The sequence below is a fragment of the Salmo salar genome, chromosome 15 (genome assembly GCF_965601325.2).
Source record: "Salmo salar chromosome 15, fSalSal1, whole genome shotgun sequence".
Taxonomy (NCBI): Eukaryota; Metazoa; Chordata; class Actinopteri; order Salmoniformes; family Salmonidae; genus Salmo; species Salmo salar.
The window spans coordinates 49,114,022-49,130,663 of record NC_138305.1 but is presented as its reverse complement, the minus strand read 5'-3'; the positions used below and the strand labels follow the sequence as shown (position 1 = coordinate 49,130,663).

At 43.0% G+C, this 16,642-nt stretch overlaps 1 protein-coding gene across 1 annotated transcript in view; it reads right to left on the bottom strand.

Annotated features, from left to right (window-relative positions):
• The window catches only part of syne2a (spectrin repeat containing, nuclear envelope 2a), a 216,192-nt gene that overhangs the window by 43,886 nt on the left and 155,664 nt on the right, over positions 1 to 16,642 (bottom strand). Inside the window, exons 85-90 of the mRNA XM_082961486.1 lie at positions 15,144 to 15,257; positions 14,902 to 15,056; positions 14,523 to 14,670; positions 11,821 to 11,915; positions 2,853 to 3,087; positions 2,068 to 2,262 (exon numbers count right to left, since the gene is read on the bottom strand). Coding sequence (XP_082817612.1) covers positions 2,068 to 2,262; positions 2,853 to 3,087; positions 11,821 to 11,915; positions 14,523 to 14,670; positions 14,902 to 15,056; positions 15,144 to 15,257 — 942 coding nt within the window. The remainder of the gene's footprint in view (positions 1 to 2,067; positions 2,263 to 2,852; positions 3,088 to 11,820; positions 11,916 to 14,522; positions 14,671 to 14,901; positions 15,057 to 15,143; positions 15,258 to 16,642) is intronic.

Genomic DNA, 16,642 nt, shown 5'->3' with positions numbered 1-16,642 from the left:
TGACTTCAGGTTCAAATCTAGGATCAGCTCGCCATCTCCCAAATCCTAGCTACAGACTTTACGGTGAAAACTGCAAAAACTGACTTTACATCATCATCTCGGGAAAATGTCATCCTAAACCGTAGTGACAACTTTAAGGGCCGGTTTCCCAGACACAGATTAGGCCTAGTACTGGACTGAAAAGCACTTTCAATGAGAATCTCCTCGTCTTAGTCCAGAACTAGGCTTAATCTGTGTCTGGAAAATCAGCCCTAATTTTCTCTCTATGAAATGTTTTGTAAAATTAGAATTGGAAATGTCAGTTTACTTCCTGAATTGACTGAATTGAAATGGATGGAATTGAGCCCAACCCAGCTGGTGGTAGCAGTAGTGATGGACCATACTGTGCCTAATATTGTCACGTCCTGACCAGTAAAGGGGTTATTTGTTATTATAGTTTGGTCAGGACGTGGCAGGGGGTATTTGTTTACAGTGTTTCGGGGTTTGTTGGGCTATGTGTTTATATAGAGGGGTGTTTGTTTAGAGTGTTCCGGGGTTTTTGGTTATGTTCTATGTTAGTATATTTCTATGTTCTGGTCTAGTCTTTTTAGTTCTATGTTTAGGGTTATTGGATGGACCTTCAATTGGAGGCAGCTGTTCCGTTGCCTCTGATTGAAGGTCCTATATAGAGGGGTGTTTTTGTAATGGGTTTTGTGGGAAGTTGTTTTTGCACTGCTGCGTTTAGCCTGTAATACTGTGCGGTCGGTTGATTTCTTGTTACGTGTCTCAAATAAAGTTTAAAATGAGCACTCAACCCGCTGCGCCTTGGTCCACGATATACGACGATCGTTACAAATATTCTGTATTTCTCAGGGTTAGCTGGCAACTGTAAAGTTTACTTTGATTTGATGATGGTTGTGAGATTTTGTATTGTGCCAGTAGGATTCAGTCATCCGTTGATGGATGATGGACAACGGAGAAGATGGCCAGACATAAACCATTTTTTGAAGTAGGCAACTCACTGCCGAAAAATATTTGACTTGAGTTGAAGTTGAGTTTTGATGGAAATACACAGACAATTGTGAATTCATAATATACAATTTCATCCGTGTTATTGCGTCTCTGTGTGGCCTTAACCGTAGCTGGCAGCTGGCCCCAGCATGGATTATGGTTAGATTAGGGTTACTCTTTGATGACCTTGGCTGTTAGGGGGCTTTCACTGGGCAGTGCACAGATACAGTACATGGTATGTGGGTCAACTGCAGCTAACAGACATTCAAATCACACACACACACACACACACACACACACACACACACACACACACACACACACACACACACACACACACACACACACACACACACACACACACACACACACACACACACACACACACACACACACACACACACACACACGTTTGGCAGTCTTTAAGCCTTAACACCCCAACCCCCCAGCCCCACTCATAAAGAAGGGGGTTTTGGTGCTTGTACTGAAGAACATGGGGTAAAAAGAGAGAGGGGGTGGAGAGGGAGAGAGAGAGAGAGAGAGATGTGTCATAATTACATATCATTTTAGAGATCCTCCGCCTTAATCATAATCTCCCCTATCAGATGAATGGGAATCCCTGTCTATCGTGAAAGATCAAAAAAAGGGCTGCTCTTTTTGCATTCTATCTCTGTTTTCTTTGTTTCAAAATAATCTATTATTGGTCGACCCAAATGTTCATGTGTAGGGAGGTGTGCTCCTTTCTGTCTAATAGTAAGGGTCATTTCTGAACAATATTTCTGTCCAGTTAGTGTAACACTTGGGTCAATAGCAAGCTCAGATGCAAAAGTTCTGTGTAAAGAGGATCTTTAACAGTTTATTTTTATTTTCTTCTCGCACTGATTTTGAAGGTTTTACTTGCAATGACGATGATATTGGTTTAGCTTATTTGCTTCGTAAAATGCACTGATTGCAAGTTGCTCTGGATAAGAGCATCTGTTATATGACAAAAAAGTAAAAAATGACTACAATGTAAAATTAGCGCTCACGTTCAAGTGCTTCCAAGGGATTGATTGGTTAATTGATTGACTGATATACCCGAATAACAGCTTCCAGCAGGATTCTCCTTTCTCCCAGTAGCTCCCTGGCGTGGTCCCAGGACTCCTGCAAGGTCTGTAACTCTGTCTGTAGCTGGGCCTGTGTCTGTAGCTCTGCCATGGAGGACAGCAGCCTGCCTGTCTCTAGTGTGTGTCTGTAGAAGCCGTTGTTTTGGGCGAGAGTCTCTTCAGCACGCTGAAGAGGGGAGACAAAGCAGTCTTAGTTACTGTATAGTTTCACCTATGATGGGTTAGCATTTGTTAGCCTATTTAACAGAGAGGAGTAGAAGGTGTTAGAAGCAACACTCTTGTTGTGTGTACTTTTTATTTTATTGTTTGTTTGTTATTATTCGATTTGTATGTTTTTGTTCTTCATACCAGTATTGTGTTTAGACCAAGTTTGGGGATGAGGTGGAGCTGCCAGAGGTTTGTTGGGGATGGGGGGCGGGAAGGATGGGAGGTGTAATTGTTCAAAAATTGTGATTATGATTCTGATTGTACTGATAGTGACTCAATACAAAAAAAAAAAAAAAAAAAATGATTTAACATTATGTTCAAATGGATATCTCAAAAACCTATCTTTTAGTGTATCAAGTTGTGGAATGAAAATAAACCGCACCTAAAGTGTGTTGTGCATTGCGCAATCGCTAGCTGCGGTACTCCAAAATCACATACATGTTTAGAAATAGCAAATATTGCCCTGATAGCTCTGAATTAGCATGGTCTCTATAAAAATGGAATTACCATTCATCACAGATAATTTATTTAATTATATGATGTTCTCACCCTCAAGTCCTCCAGGGAACATGGTAGCTGCTGCAGAGTGCAGAGGGCCTGAGCAGCAGAAGGAAGTAAGGTCTCCACATCTCTCAGCAGCCCCCCTAGCCTCCTCACACCCCGGGTGTAGAACCGCCACTGGCCCAGCCGTTCCTGCACCAGGCTACTTCGCTGCTGTGCCACACTAACAATCCGCTGCCATCGCTCTCTCATCTGGGCGAGCTTTAGGGTGAGGTCAGGCCTGCTTGGAGGAGAGGAGAGTAGAGAGGGAGAGAAGGAAGGGGGAGGAAAGGATAAGATAGGAGGGCAGAGGAGAGAAGAGGAGAGGGGAAGGAGAGGGAAGGGGGGAGGAAAAGAGAGAAAATGAGGGCAGAGGGTCATTTACACCATATAAGGATAACTAGCGAGCACATCACTGAAATACATTACCCCGAAGTGCCCCAGTGCTGCTCCCAGCTTGTGATGTGTGTAGGTTGAATACTGTGACAAGAAAACATTTTGAATATCCATGCAAATGGACCACTAAAGCAAGTAATGTATTGTATTGTAATGATGTGAAAGGATAACTCCCATTCCATTACATCGTGGTAAAAAATCAGATACAAGTCAGAAACAAATACATTTAAGTAGCTTAGGCAGCATTACAGAGTAAAACGCAAAGGTTTTCTCTGAAAGTAACTGCAAGGGTAGTTCCTTGAAAGTAAGTTCAGTGAAATAGAACTAGTGGGATGGCGAAAAAAAACGTGGTAAGTGTCCCATTTTTATTGTTTAAAATTGGTCATTTATGCATTTATTCGTAAAAAACGATTCAACTGGAAGGTATATTGATCTATCTATCTATCGAGTTCCGGAACTCCAATTTGAGCATTAGCAGCTGAAAAATGAGCTCCTACAAATATTGAAATTTACATGGTTTTTAGAGTGAAGTACATCGGAAAAAAGCAAAAGAAAACTGCAAGACTGAATAGGAGAAAAAACAAGCAACAAACAAAGAAGATAGGCTTTTGAAAAATAACTATTTTTCATAAAATTGTAGTTATCTTAGCTAGCTGAATTGTTTACCAGTTGCTAAGCAGTTGCTAGGGACTCTTTTGGAAGAAGCTAGCTAGCTAACGAAGAACAACAAAGAATATCTAGTTAACAGAAGAAAAGAGAAAATCAGGACAGAAGAAAAAGGATATCAAAGTGAAACAGTTCTCTAAAGACACAAGAGACAATAATACAAGAAACAACACTTCTGTAGCTTGTCAACTATGTGTCTGTCTATCCCTGTTCTCTCCCCTCTGCACAGGCCATACAAACGCTTCACACCGCGTGGCCGCTGCCACTCTAACCTGGTGGTCCCAGCGCGCACGACCCACGTGGAGTTCCAGGTCTCCGGCAGCCTCTGGAACTGCCGGTCTGCAGCCAACAAGGCTGAGTTCATCTCAGCCTATGCTACCCTCCAGTCCCTAGACTTCCTGGCGCTGACGGAAACATGGATTACCACAGATAACACTGCTACTCCTACTGCTCTCTCTTCGTCTGCCCACGTGTTCTCGCATACCCCTAGAGCATCGAGCCAGCGGGGTGGTGGCACTGGAATCTTCATCTCTCCCAAGTGGACATTCTCTCTTTCTCCCCTGACCCATCTGTCTATCTCCTCATTTGAATTCCATGCTGTCACAGTTACCAGCCCTTTCAAGCTTAACATCCTTATCATTTATCGCCCTCCAGGTTCCCTTGGAGAGTTCATCAATGAGCTTGACGCCTTGATAAGTTCCTTTCCTGAGGATGGCTCACCTCTCACAGTTCTGGGTGACTTTAACCTCCCCACGTCTACCTTTGACTCATTCCTCTCTGCCTCCTTCTTTCCACTCCTCTCCTCTTTTGACCTCACCCTCTCACCTTCCCCCCCTACTCACAAGGCAGGCAATACGCTTGACCTCATCTTTACTAGATGCTGTTCTTCCACTAATCTCATTGCAACTCCCCTCCAAATCTCCGACCACTACCTTGTATCCTTTTCCCTCTTGCTCTCATCCAACACTTCTCACTCTGCCCCTACTCGGATGGTATTGCGCCGTCCCAACCTTCGCTCTCTCTCTCCCGCTACTCTCTCCTCTTCCATCCTATCATCTCTTCCCTCTGCTCAAACCTTCTCCAACCTATCTCCTGATTCTGCCTCCTCAACCCTCCTCTCCTCCCTTTCTGCATCCTTTGATTTTCTCTGTCCCCTATCCTCCAGGCCGGCTCGGTCCTCCCCTCCTGCTCCGTGGCTCGACGACTCACTACGAGCTCACAGAACAGGGCTCCGGGCAGCCGAGCGGAAATGGAGGAAAACTCGCCTCCCTGCGGACCTGGCATCCTTTCACTCACTCCTCTCTACATTCTCCTCTTCTGTCTCTGCTGCTAAAGCCACTTTCTACCACTCTAAATTCCAAGCATCTGCCTCTAACCCTAGGAAGCTCTTTGCTACCTTCTCCTCCCTCCTGAATCCTCCTCCCCCTCCCCCCCCTCCTCCCTCTCTGCGGATGACTTCGTCAACCATTTTGAAAAGAAGGTTGACGACATCCGATCCTCGTTTGCTAAGTCAAACGACACCGCTGGTCCTGCTCACACTGCCCTACCCTGTGCTTTGACCTCTTTCTCCCCTCTCTCTCCAGATGAAATCTCGCGTCTTGTGACGGCCGGCCGCCCAACAACCTGCCCACTTGACCCTATCCCCTCCTCTCTTCTCCAGACCATTTCCGGAGACCTTCTCCCTTACCTCACCTCGCTCATCAACTCATCCTTGACCGCTGGCTACGTCCCTTCCGTCTTCAAGAGAGCGAGAGTTGCACCCCTTCTCAAAAAACCTACACTCGATCCCTCCGATGTCAACAACTACAGACCAGTATCCCTTCTTTCTTTTCTCTCCAAAACTCTTGAACGTGCCGTCCTTGGCCAGCTCTCCTCCTATCTATCTCAGAATGACCTTCTTGATCCAAATCAGTCAGGTTTCAAGGCTGGTCATTCAACTGAGACTGCTCTTCTCTGTGTCACGGAGGCTCTCCACACTGCTAAAGCTAACTCTCTCTCCTCTTCTCTCAAACTTCTATACCTACTTGCTGCCTTTGATACTGTGAACCATCAGATCCTCTTCTCCACCCTCTCCGAGTTGGGTATCTCCGGCGCGGCTCACTCTTGGATTGCGTCCTACCTGACAGGTTGCTCCTACCAGGTGGCGTGGCGAGAATCCGTCTCCGCACCACGTGCTCTCACCACTGGTGTCCCCCAGGGCTTAGTTCTAGGCCCTCTCCTATTCTCACTATACACCAAGTCACTTGGCTCTGTCATATCCTCACATGGTCTCTCCTATCATTGCTACGCAGACGACACACAATTAATCTTCTCCTTTCCCCCTTCTGATAACCAGGAGGCGAATCGCATCTCTGCATGTCTGGCAGACATATCAGTGTGGATGACGGATCACCACCTCAAGCTGAACCTCGGCAAGATGAAGCTGCTCTTCCTCCTGGGGAAGGACTGCCCTTTCCATGATCTCACCATCACGGTGGACAACTCCATTGTGTCCTCCTCCCAGAGTGCTAAGAGCCTCGGCGTGACCCTGGACAACACCCTGTTGTTCTCCGCTAACCTGTTGGGTCTAGGGGGCAGCATTTGCACGTCTGGATAAAAAAAATGTACCCGATTTAATCTGGTTACTAATCCTACCCAGTAACTAGAATATGCATATACTTATTATATATGGATAGAAAACACTCTAAAGTTTCCAAAACTGTTTGAATGGTGTCTGTGAGTATAACAGAACTCATTTGGCAGGCAAAACCCTGAGACATTTTCTGACAGGAAGTGGATACCTGATGTGTTGTATTGACTTTAAACCTATCCCATTGAAAAACACAGGGGTTTAGGAATATTTTGGCACTTCCTATTGCTTCCACTAGATGTCACCAGCCTTTACAAAGTGTTTTGAGTCTTCTGGAGGGAGATCTGACCGAACAAGAGCCATGGAACGGTGATGTCCCATTAGACACCTGGCGCGCTACTTCATGTTGGGTACCCTCGTTCCAATACGTTATAAAAGACTATGCATTCGTCCACCTTGAATATTATTCATGTTCTGGTTAAAAAAGGCCCTAATGATTTATGCTATACAACGTTTGACATGTTTGAACGAACGGAAATATATTTTTTCCCCTCGTTCATGACGAGAAGTCCGGCTGGCTTACATCATGTGCTAACGAGACGGAGATTTTTGGACATAAATGATGAGCTTTTTTGAACAAAACTACATTCGTTATGGACCTGTGATACCTGGAAGTGACATCTGATGAAGAGAATCAAAGGTAATGGATTATTTACATAGTATTTTCGATTTTAGATCTCCCCAACATGACGTCTAGTCTGTATCGCAACGCGTATTTTTCTGGGCACAGTGCTCAGATTATTGCAAAGTGTGATTTCCCAGTAAGGTTATTTTTAAATCTGGCAAGTTGATTGCGTTCAAAAGATGTAAATCTATAATTCTTTAAATGACAATATAATATTTTACCAATGTTTTCTAATTTTAATTATTTAATTTGTAACGCTGACTTGACTGCCGGTTATTGGAGGGAAACGATTTCCTCAACATCAATGCCATAGTAAAACGCTGTTTTTGGATATAAATATCAACTTGATAGAACTAAAAATGCATGCATTGTCTAACATAATGTCCTAGGAGTGTCATCTGATGGAGATTGTAAAAGGTTAGTGTATCATTTTAGCTGGTTTTATGGTTTTGGTGACCCTGTCTTTGACTTGACAAAACATTACACACAACTCTTGTAAATGTACTGTCCTAACATACTCTAAATTTATGCTTTCGCCGTAAAACCTTTTTGAAATCGTAAAACGTGGTTAGATTAAGGAGATGTTTATCTTTCAAATGGTGTAACATAGTTGTATTTTTGAAAAATTTGAATTTTGACATTTATTTGGATTCAAATTTGCCGCTCTTGAAATGCACCTGCTGTTGATGGAGTGCACCACGGGTGGCACGCTAGCGTCCCACCTAGCCCCAAGAGGTTAACAAGGCGGTGACTGGATCCTGTAGGTTCATGCTATACAACATTCGCAGAGTACGACCCTGCCTTACACAGGAAGCGGCGCAGGTCCTAATCCAGGCACTTGTCATCTCCCATCTGGATTACTGCAACTCCCTGTTGGCGGGGCTTCCTGCCTGTGCCATTAAACCCCTACAACTCATCCAGAACGCCGCAGCCCGTCTGGTGTTCAACCTTCCCAAGTTCTCTCACGTCACCCCGCTCCTCCGCACACTCCACTGGCTTCCAGTTGAAGCTCGCATCTGCTACAAGACCATGGTGCTTGCCTACGGAGCTGTGAGGGCAACGGCACCTCCGTACCTTCAGGCTTTGATCAGGCCCTACACCCAAACAAGGGCACTGCGTTCATCCACCTCTGGCCTGCTGGCCCCCCTACCTCTGCAGAAGCACAGTTCCTGCTCAGCCCAGTCAAAACTGTTCGCTGCTCTGGCACCCCAATGGTGGAACAAGCTCCCTCACGACGCCAGGACAGCGGAGTCAATCATCACCTTCCGTAGACACCTGAAACCCCACCTCTTTAAGGAATACTTGGGATAGGATAAAGTAATCCTTCTAACCCCCCCCCCCCCCCCCCCCCAAAAAAAAATAATAATATATATATGTACTATTGTAAAGTGGTTGTTCCACTGGATATCATAAGGTGAATGCACCAATTTGTAAGTCGCTCTGGATAAGAGCGTCTGCTAAATGACATAAATGTAAATGTAAATGTAAATGTAAAATGAGTCCTATATTGACATAACCTGAAAGGCCGCTCAGCAAGGAAGAAGCCACTGCTCCAAAACCGCAGTTTGCAACTGCACATGGGGACAAAGATCACACTTTTTGGAGAAATGTCCTCTGGTCTGATGAAACAAAAACAGAACTGTATGGCCATAATGACCATTGTTATGTTTGGAGGAAAAAGAGGGAGGCTTGCAAGCAGAAGAACACCATCCCAACCATGAAGCACTGGGGTGGCAGCATCATGTTGTGGGGGTGCTTTGCTGCAGGAATAGATGGCATCATGAGGAGGGGAAATTATGTGGATATATTGAAGCAAAATCTCAAGACATCAGTCAGGTAGTTAAAGCTTGGTCACAAATGGGTCTTCCAAATGGACAATGAACCCAAGCATACTTCCAAAGTTGTGGCAAAATAGCTTAAAGACAACAAAGTCAAGGTATTGGTGTGGCCATCACAAAGCCCTGACCTCAATCCTATAGAAAATGTGTGGGCAGAACTGAATAAGCGTGTGCGAGCAAGGAGGCCTAAAAACCTGACTCAGTTACACCAGCTCTGTCAGGAGGAATGGGGCAAAATTCACCCAACTTATTGTGGGAAGCTTGTGGAAGGCTACCCGAAATGTTTGAACCAAGTTAAACATTTTAAAGGCAATGCTACCAAATACTAATTGAGTGTATGTAAACTTCTGACCCACTGGGAATGTGATGAAAGAAATAAAAGCTGAAATAAATCAGTGTCTCTACTATTATTCTGACATTTCACATTCTTGAAATAAAGTGGGGATCCTAACTGAACTAAGACAAGGAATTTTTACTATGATTAAATGTCAGGAATTGTGAAAAACCAAGTTTAAATGTATTTGGCTAAGGTTTATGTAAACTTCTGACTTCAACTGTATATAAAAAAAAAAAATTAAATGGAGAATGTGTTTCCCAGTCAAACGGTTTTGTTATATTTCAGACTTCTTTGATATACTGTATATCAAATTTTATATTGGGATGCAAACTCAAAATGGAATACATTTCAACTCTATGTCTGACATGGTACAGGTGTCTTATTTTTTTTAAGGTTATAACCATGTGTGAGGTGGATACTTCTGTTTCAAAGTAGATTTGTTTAAGACACTCTGTGTGACCCTGATTTAGCCCACAGCAGTAAAAGGTTTTAATTGTCCCCATGGTATTCATGCTATTGAACAGCTTTGGTATTCAGGGTCTCTCGTTACTCCACACTCGGCCGGCAGCTTTTTAGGGGGAATTTGAGAAATATAGCCTACTCCAATAAACCAACTAATGGGGCTACCAACTAGTAATATACACAGATAGGTATCCCACACATTTTCTCGAAATTTCCGGGAAACATGGTAAGCAATTGCAGGAATAATGATATAGACAACTTTTTAGAATCCCTACTTGCAGGTGAATGCATAGATTGTTTTTGGATAATTGAAACAAAGTGTTTATATTCTACTATTTTGAACAAAATCTGGAAAATATGACCTGAACCTGGTCCCCATAGAAACGCGTTTAATTCACCGACGATAATAACAAAACATAGGCTCGGTGAATCAAGATATCAGATCTGATCAATGATCTGATTTATTTGACATGGATGAATGCACATAGATCAACAACAGTTCAGTAAATGTTCCAGATTTAGCCAGATAATTCAATCTGCAGTTTTTGGCAAACCTCCACTTAAATCATTCTCCTCCTGTTTCTACTGATAAAACACTGTCTAACTGACAGGCCTCTATGGATGTGCCCCAAATGACACATCCATATGACTAGTCAAAAGTAGTGCACTCTATAGTGAATAGGGTGCCATGTGGGACGCAAACTATAACTCTTAGGCTGATACGAAGATGAAGTTGGAGGAGATGGGGTTTGGAGCAGTTGTTGTGCCCAATAATCTCCCCTTCCTCCTGAAGTGTGCACTCATTCACCTCCCTACACAAATTGAAAATGAGCTAGAGGGAGTTTCCATATATCAGTAATTTCCTTCAGGACAAAAGAGAGATTATTGGGACGTAACCAGAGTGTTTTTTTATAAAGCTTGGAAGTTTCCACGCTAGCTGCACAACGACCGAATTATGTGACGGTCCTTAGTGTCAGCCATCTTGCTGTTCCAGAGAATAGTACAGCTCCCCAGTGTGTGTGTGTGTGTGTGTGTGTGTGTGTGTGTGTGTGTGTGTGTGTGTGTGTGTGTGTGTGTGTGTGTGTGTGTGTGTGTGTGTGTGTGTGTGTGTTTTGTATGCACGTGCACATGCGTGCATGCGTTTGTGTGTGCCCACGTGCATGTGTTCACATGTATGCCTATTTGTGTGTTTATGTGAGTGTGTGTTTGTGTGAATTATGGTCACAGCTGGGACGCCATTACCCAAGCTAGAAAGAACGAGGCAGGAAAACCACATTTTTTATTACTTTACGAGATGGCAGATCCTCAGAAGAAATAGAAGACTGCAAGCTTTGATTTCCTAACCACTAGCGGCCAGAACGCCTACAGTAAGTCCAGTGTGAGAGGGAGTGATAAACCCAGCGTAACCACATAGTTGGCCGTGTTGAAATTTATAGTGTTAAAATGAAGATGGAAAACACCCACCCACACTCATATAATATAACCTTAAAGATGGAATCCACATTAGTGGAAACAGCACCACATGCCCGCCCACGCACCTTTGTTATTGTTTTTGTTTTGTGGACGAAATATAGGTGAGGTGTGTTGAGCAGTGTGGTAAAATAAAATGGTGTATATTCTGCTGTTCTATCGTGCGTGTAATGATGTCTGAGACTTCTTTGTTGTTGTAATATTTAGTTTTTTTTGTAAGACATAAAATAGAATAGTGTTATGATATTATCTTTAATTGAGAGTTATTTATCTTTCAATTCACACATATTTCAGTTTTGTTTAATGATACTACTTTGAGTTATTAGCTTTGAGTTATGCATTCTGAAAATAAGGTTCAGGGTAATTTCAAGGTTAATTCAGGAAATAAACTTAGATTCCAATTCAATAATTGAAAAAAGTATATCTCTTCAATGACCTTTCAATGAACTAAGAAGGAGAAGCAATTTAATTCATATAACGTTTTTTCTATTGATTGACTTCAATTCAAATTGACCCCAACCCTGCTAGAAATGTAGCCTACTGCATTCCTTTACCTTTTCTCCTCTGGTGTGTCTTCAATTGACCTCATTGAGTTGACGATCACCCCTCTCAAGAGTTGGTGCCCAGCCAATACTTCAATCCGGAGTCTCTGTTTAATAACAAGGAATATCAATTAACCAAATTCATTGAATACAGCCCTTTTTACATCATCAGCTGTCACAAAGTGCTTTACTTATACCTGGCCTGAACCCCAAACCAAGCAATGCAGAAGCAGAAGCACAGTGGCCAGGAAAAACAACCTAGAAGGCACAAACCAAGGAAGAAACCTAGAGAGGAAACAGGTTCAGAGGGGTAGCCAGTCCTCTTCTGACCTTAGAATGCATTAAATATCAGAGCAGTGGCTTAGGACTGATAATGGACTTAATCAACATGAATGTGTGAATAATATGCTAGAGTTAAATCAAGACTATCGAACGTTGTCATGAACAACCGTACTGTTGTTTTATTTTTTTACCCCTTTTTCTCCCCAATTTCATCATTTCCAATTACGATCTTGTCTCATGGTGGCAACTCCCCAACAGGCTCAGGAGAGGCGATAGTTGAGTCATGCGTCCTCCAAAACATGACCCGCCAAACCGCGCTCCAGGGCTAGGGGGCAGTATTTTCACGGCCGGATGAAAAACGTACCCAATTTAAACAGGTTACTACTCTGGTCCAGAAAATAGAATATGCATATTATTAGTAGATTTGGATAGAAAACACTCTGAAGTTTCTAAAACTGTTTGAATGGTGTCTGTGAGTATAACAGAACTCATATGGCAGGCAAAAACCTGAGAAAAATTGAACCAGGAAGTGGGAGAAATGAGAAATGTAGTTCTTCTTTTGAATCCCTTGAGAAACTACAGTGAGATAGGGTTTACGTTGAACCTCCTAAGGCTTCCATTGGCTGTCAACAATCTTTAGAAACTGGTTTCATCCGTCTCCTGTTACCGGCAGAAAATTGTGGCTCAGTCAATCACTGGCCAGTCTGAGGACAGGTGTCTCGTGACGCGCATGCACGCGAGTTCGCTGTTCGTTATTTTTCTTCTGGGATATGAATACCTATTGTCCGGTTGGAAAATTATCGCAATTTTACGTAAAAAAATACCCTGAAGATTGATTGTAAAAATCGTTTGACATGTTTCTACAAACGGTAATGGAACTTTTGAACTTTTCGTCTATGGATTTGCGCCCACGCCTCATGGCATTGTAAAGTGTTCTGGATGGGCCAACAAAACGGAGGTATTTGGACATAAAGGACTTTGCAGAACAAATGAACATTTCTTGTGGAAGTGGGAGTCCTTCCGAGTGCATTCCGCCGAAGATCAGCAAAGGTAAGAAAATATTTCGAACATTGTCGATACCCTGGTTGTAGGCTAACTGTATAGCTTAGCATTGAAGGCTAAGTTCTGTACTCAGAATATTGAACAATGTGCTTTCTCCGTAAAGTTATTTTGAAATCTGACAAAGCGGTTGCATAAAGGAGTAGATTATCTATAATTCTTTAAATAATTGTTATAAATCTTGTCAACGTTTATGATGAGTATTTCTGTAAATTTATGTGCCCATTCACCGGAGGGTTATGGGGAGAAAACATTTTCTGAACGTCACACTCCAATGTAAAATGGGGTTTTTGGATATAAATATGAACTTCATCGAACAAAAAATGCATGTATTGTCTAACATGGTGTCCTAGGAGTGTCATCTGATGAAGATTGTCAAAGGTTAGTGCTTAATTTTAGCTGTATATCTGGTTTTGTGACGGCTATCCGTGCTTGGAAAATGGCTGTTTTTTTTTTTTGCTAAGGTGCTATCCTAAAATAATCTAATGTTTTGCTTTCACCATAAAGCCTTTTTGAAATCGGACAATGTGGTTGGATTAACGAGAAGAGTATCTTTAAAATGCCGTATAATACTTGAATTTTAATTTTGAGATTTTTGTGTTTTGAATTTCGCGCCGTGCTATCTCACTGGTTGTTGTCCAACCAATCCCGTTAACGGGATTTTATCTCGAAGGGGTCCTCAAGAGGTTAACGCCCACCAGCACCAATGTGTCGGAGGAAACACATTCAACTGACGACCAAAGTCAGCCTGCAGGCACAAGGAGGCACTAGAGCCTGATGAGCCAAGTAAAGCCCCCCCGGGCCAAATGCTCCCCTAACCCGGACGACGCTGGGTAAATTGTGCGCCGGCTTATGGGACTCCCGGTCACGGCCGGTTGTGACACAGCCCGGGATCAAACCCGGGTCTGTATTGACACCTCAAGCACTAATATGTAGCTTAGCCTGAAATAAATACACAGTGGTCAGTGAGATATTGCAGAAGCCCTATATGCCCACCGTGTGCCATAACTGCTTCCTAAAATATACTAGTTCATTTTCATTTGATTGCCTTTATGTTGTTCAATTTTTATTAAAAAGATATCTCATTCTCCTGGCTGGTCTATCGGTAATGCTGCAGCCTCTAGCAGACATGTATGTTTACAGTGCCGCCATACGTTAGAATCTGGCCTACTGGCCTTTGACACATCCTTTCACTATCTTTCCCCACTTTCATCCTCTCTCTATCTGTTCAATAAAATCTGAAATATATATATATCTTATTCAGGACCTCTAAGAGATGGGTGGCGATACAATGCCAGCCATAATGATTGAGAAGATCATCTGATGATTAGAACAATGGGAGAAGATTTAATTTAAAAAAAAGGGTAATGAACCTGATGGATTGCCAGTTGCTCACGGAGGCCGGAGTAGTTTCCAGAAACGTCTGGGGCCAAGTCCTCCTCCATCTTCTCCTGGAAGCCCTCCCAGCTGTCCCACTTCTGTTGAAGGCTCTGGGAGTGCTGGGCATCAGCTTGCAATTTTCTGTTGAGCACACACACACACACACACACGTGTAAGTACACAAACACACACACAATACATGTCCAATTATTCAGTAAAATCCCTTACGTTTATTCTTGGGAATTAATGTAAATTGTACCCCCCCAGCTGATATTGGGTCAGTTTTGCACTTTCCCCGCTAATGGTTAAGGTAAGGATTGGGGGAGAGGAGGCTGATCCTACAGTAGATCTGTAAACAATGGGCCCACTTACCTGTTCATGTGGGAGGTGCAGTAGAGGGCCTGTGCCCACTTCCTGGTCAGGGACTTCAGTCTATCTGCTTCCAGGCCATCCAGGGTCCCAGAAAGGCTTGCCTCAGTGAGGTCATCCAGGGCAGGACGCAGATGGCTCAGCTCCATCAGAGCAGTCTGAAGGAGCAATGAATAAATATGTGTGTGTGTGTGTGTGTGTGTGTGTGTGTGTGTGTGTGTGTGTGTGTGTGTTGTCTGACTCACCTTCACACTGTCCATGCTGCAGACATCAGAAGTGAGCATGTGACGCAAAGCCTCGGTCTGCAGCTCCAGTGAATCCATACTACTGCTAATTGTGCGGCGTTGATCCAAATCATCCTGTAAGCAAACACACAAACGCATACAGTGAAGTCCAAAATAATTGCCACCCTTGATGAGCAAAAAATACGATAAAAGAAACAACACAAATACCGAGCTATATTGTATGCAACAACAAAAAATTGGCTAACCCTAACCTAAAGATTTTTATACATAAAATCAAACTTAATGACATCTGAATTAACATTCTACTTTATTTAAGTTCATCTCATTTTAAGGAACTGTATTGTGGCTTCCATGGCTTCCTGTTTCACTGGGGTATAAAAATGTGGTAACACGCATGTAAAATCCTTTTGTCATCCATCACCATGGGGAAAGGAAAAGAACTCACGAATGAAAAGAGACAAATGATTGTTGACTTTCAAAAATCAGGCAACGGGTACAAAAAAACAACAGAAAAACCAAATATACCACTTACCACAATTAGAGGAACAATTAAGATGTTTAAAACCACTGGTAAATTTGCCGGGTAGAGGATGCATGTACAGTGCATTCGGAAAGTATTCAGACCCCTTGACTTTTTCCACATTTTGTTACGTTACAGCCTTATTCTAAAATTGTTTATTGCTTTGTTTGTTTCATCTACACACAATACCCCATAATGACAAAGTGAGAGCAGGCTTTTAGATATTTTTGCACATGTATTAAAAAACAGAAATACCTTATTTTTTACGTAAGTATTCAGACCCTTTACGATAAGACTCAAAATTGAGCTCAGGTCCATCCTGTTTCCATTGATCATCCTTGAGATGATTGGAGTCCACATGTGGTAAATTCAATGGATTGGGCATGATTTGGAAAGACAGGCACCTGTCTATATAAGGTCTCACAGTTGACAGTGCATGTCAGAGCAAAAATCAAGTCATGAGGTTGAAGGAATTGTCCGTAGAGCTCCGAGACAGGATTGTGTTGAGGCACAGATCTGGGGAAGGGTCACAAAACATTTCTGCAGCATTGAAAGTCCCCAAGAACACAGTGGCCTCCATCATTCTTAAATGGAAGAAGTTTGGAACCACCAAGACACTTTCTAGAGCAGGCCATCCAGCCAAACTGAGCAATCGGGAGTGAAGGGCCTTGGTCAGGGAGGTGATTAAGAACCCAATGGTTACTCTGACAGAGCTCCAGAGTTCCTCTGTGGAGATGGGAGAACCTTCCAGAAGGACAACCATCTCTGCAGCACTCCACACCAATCAGGTAATTTATGGTAGAGTGGCTAGACGGAAGCCACCCCTCAGTAAAAAGCAGATGACAGCATGCTTTGAGTTTGCCAAAAGGCATCTACAGGACTCTCAGACCATGAGAAACAAGATTCTCTGTTCTAAAACCAAGATTGAACTCTTTGGCCTGAATGCCAAGCGCCTCATCTGGAGGAAACCTGGCACCAT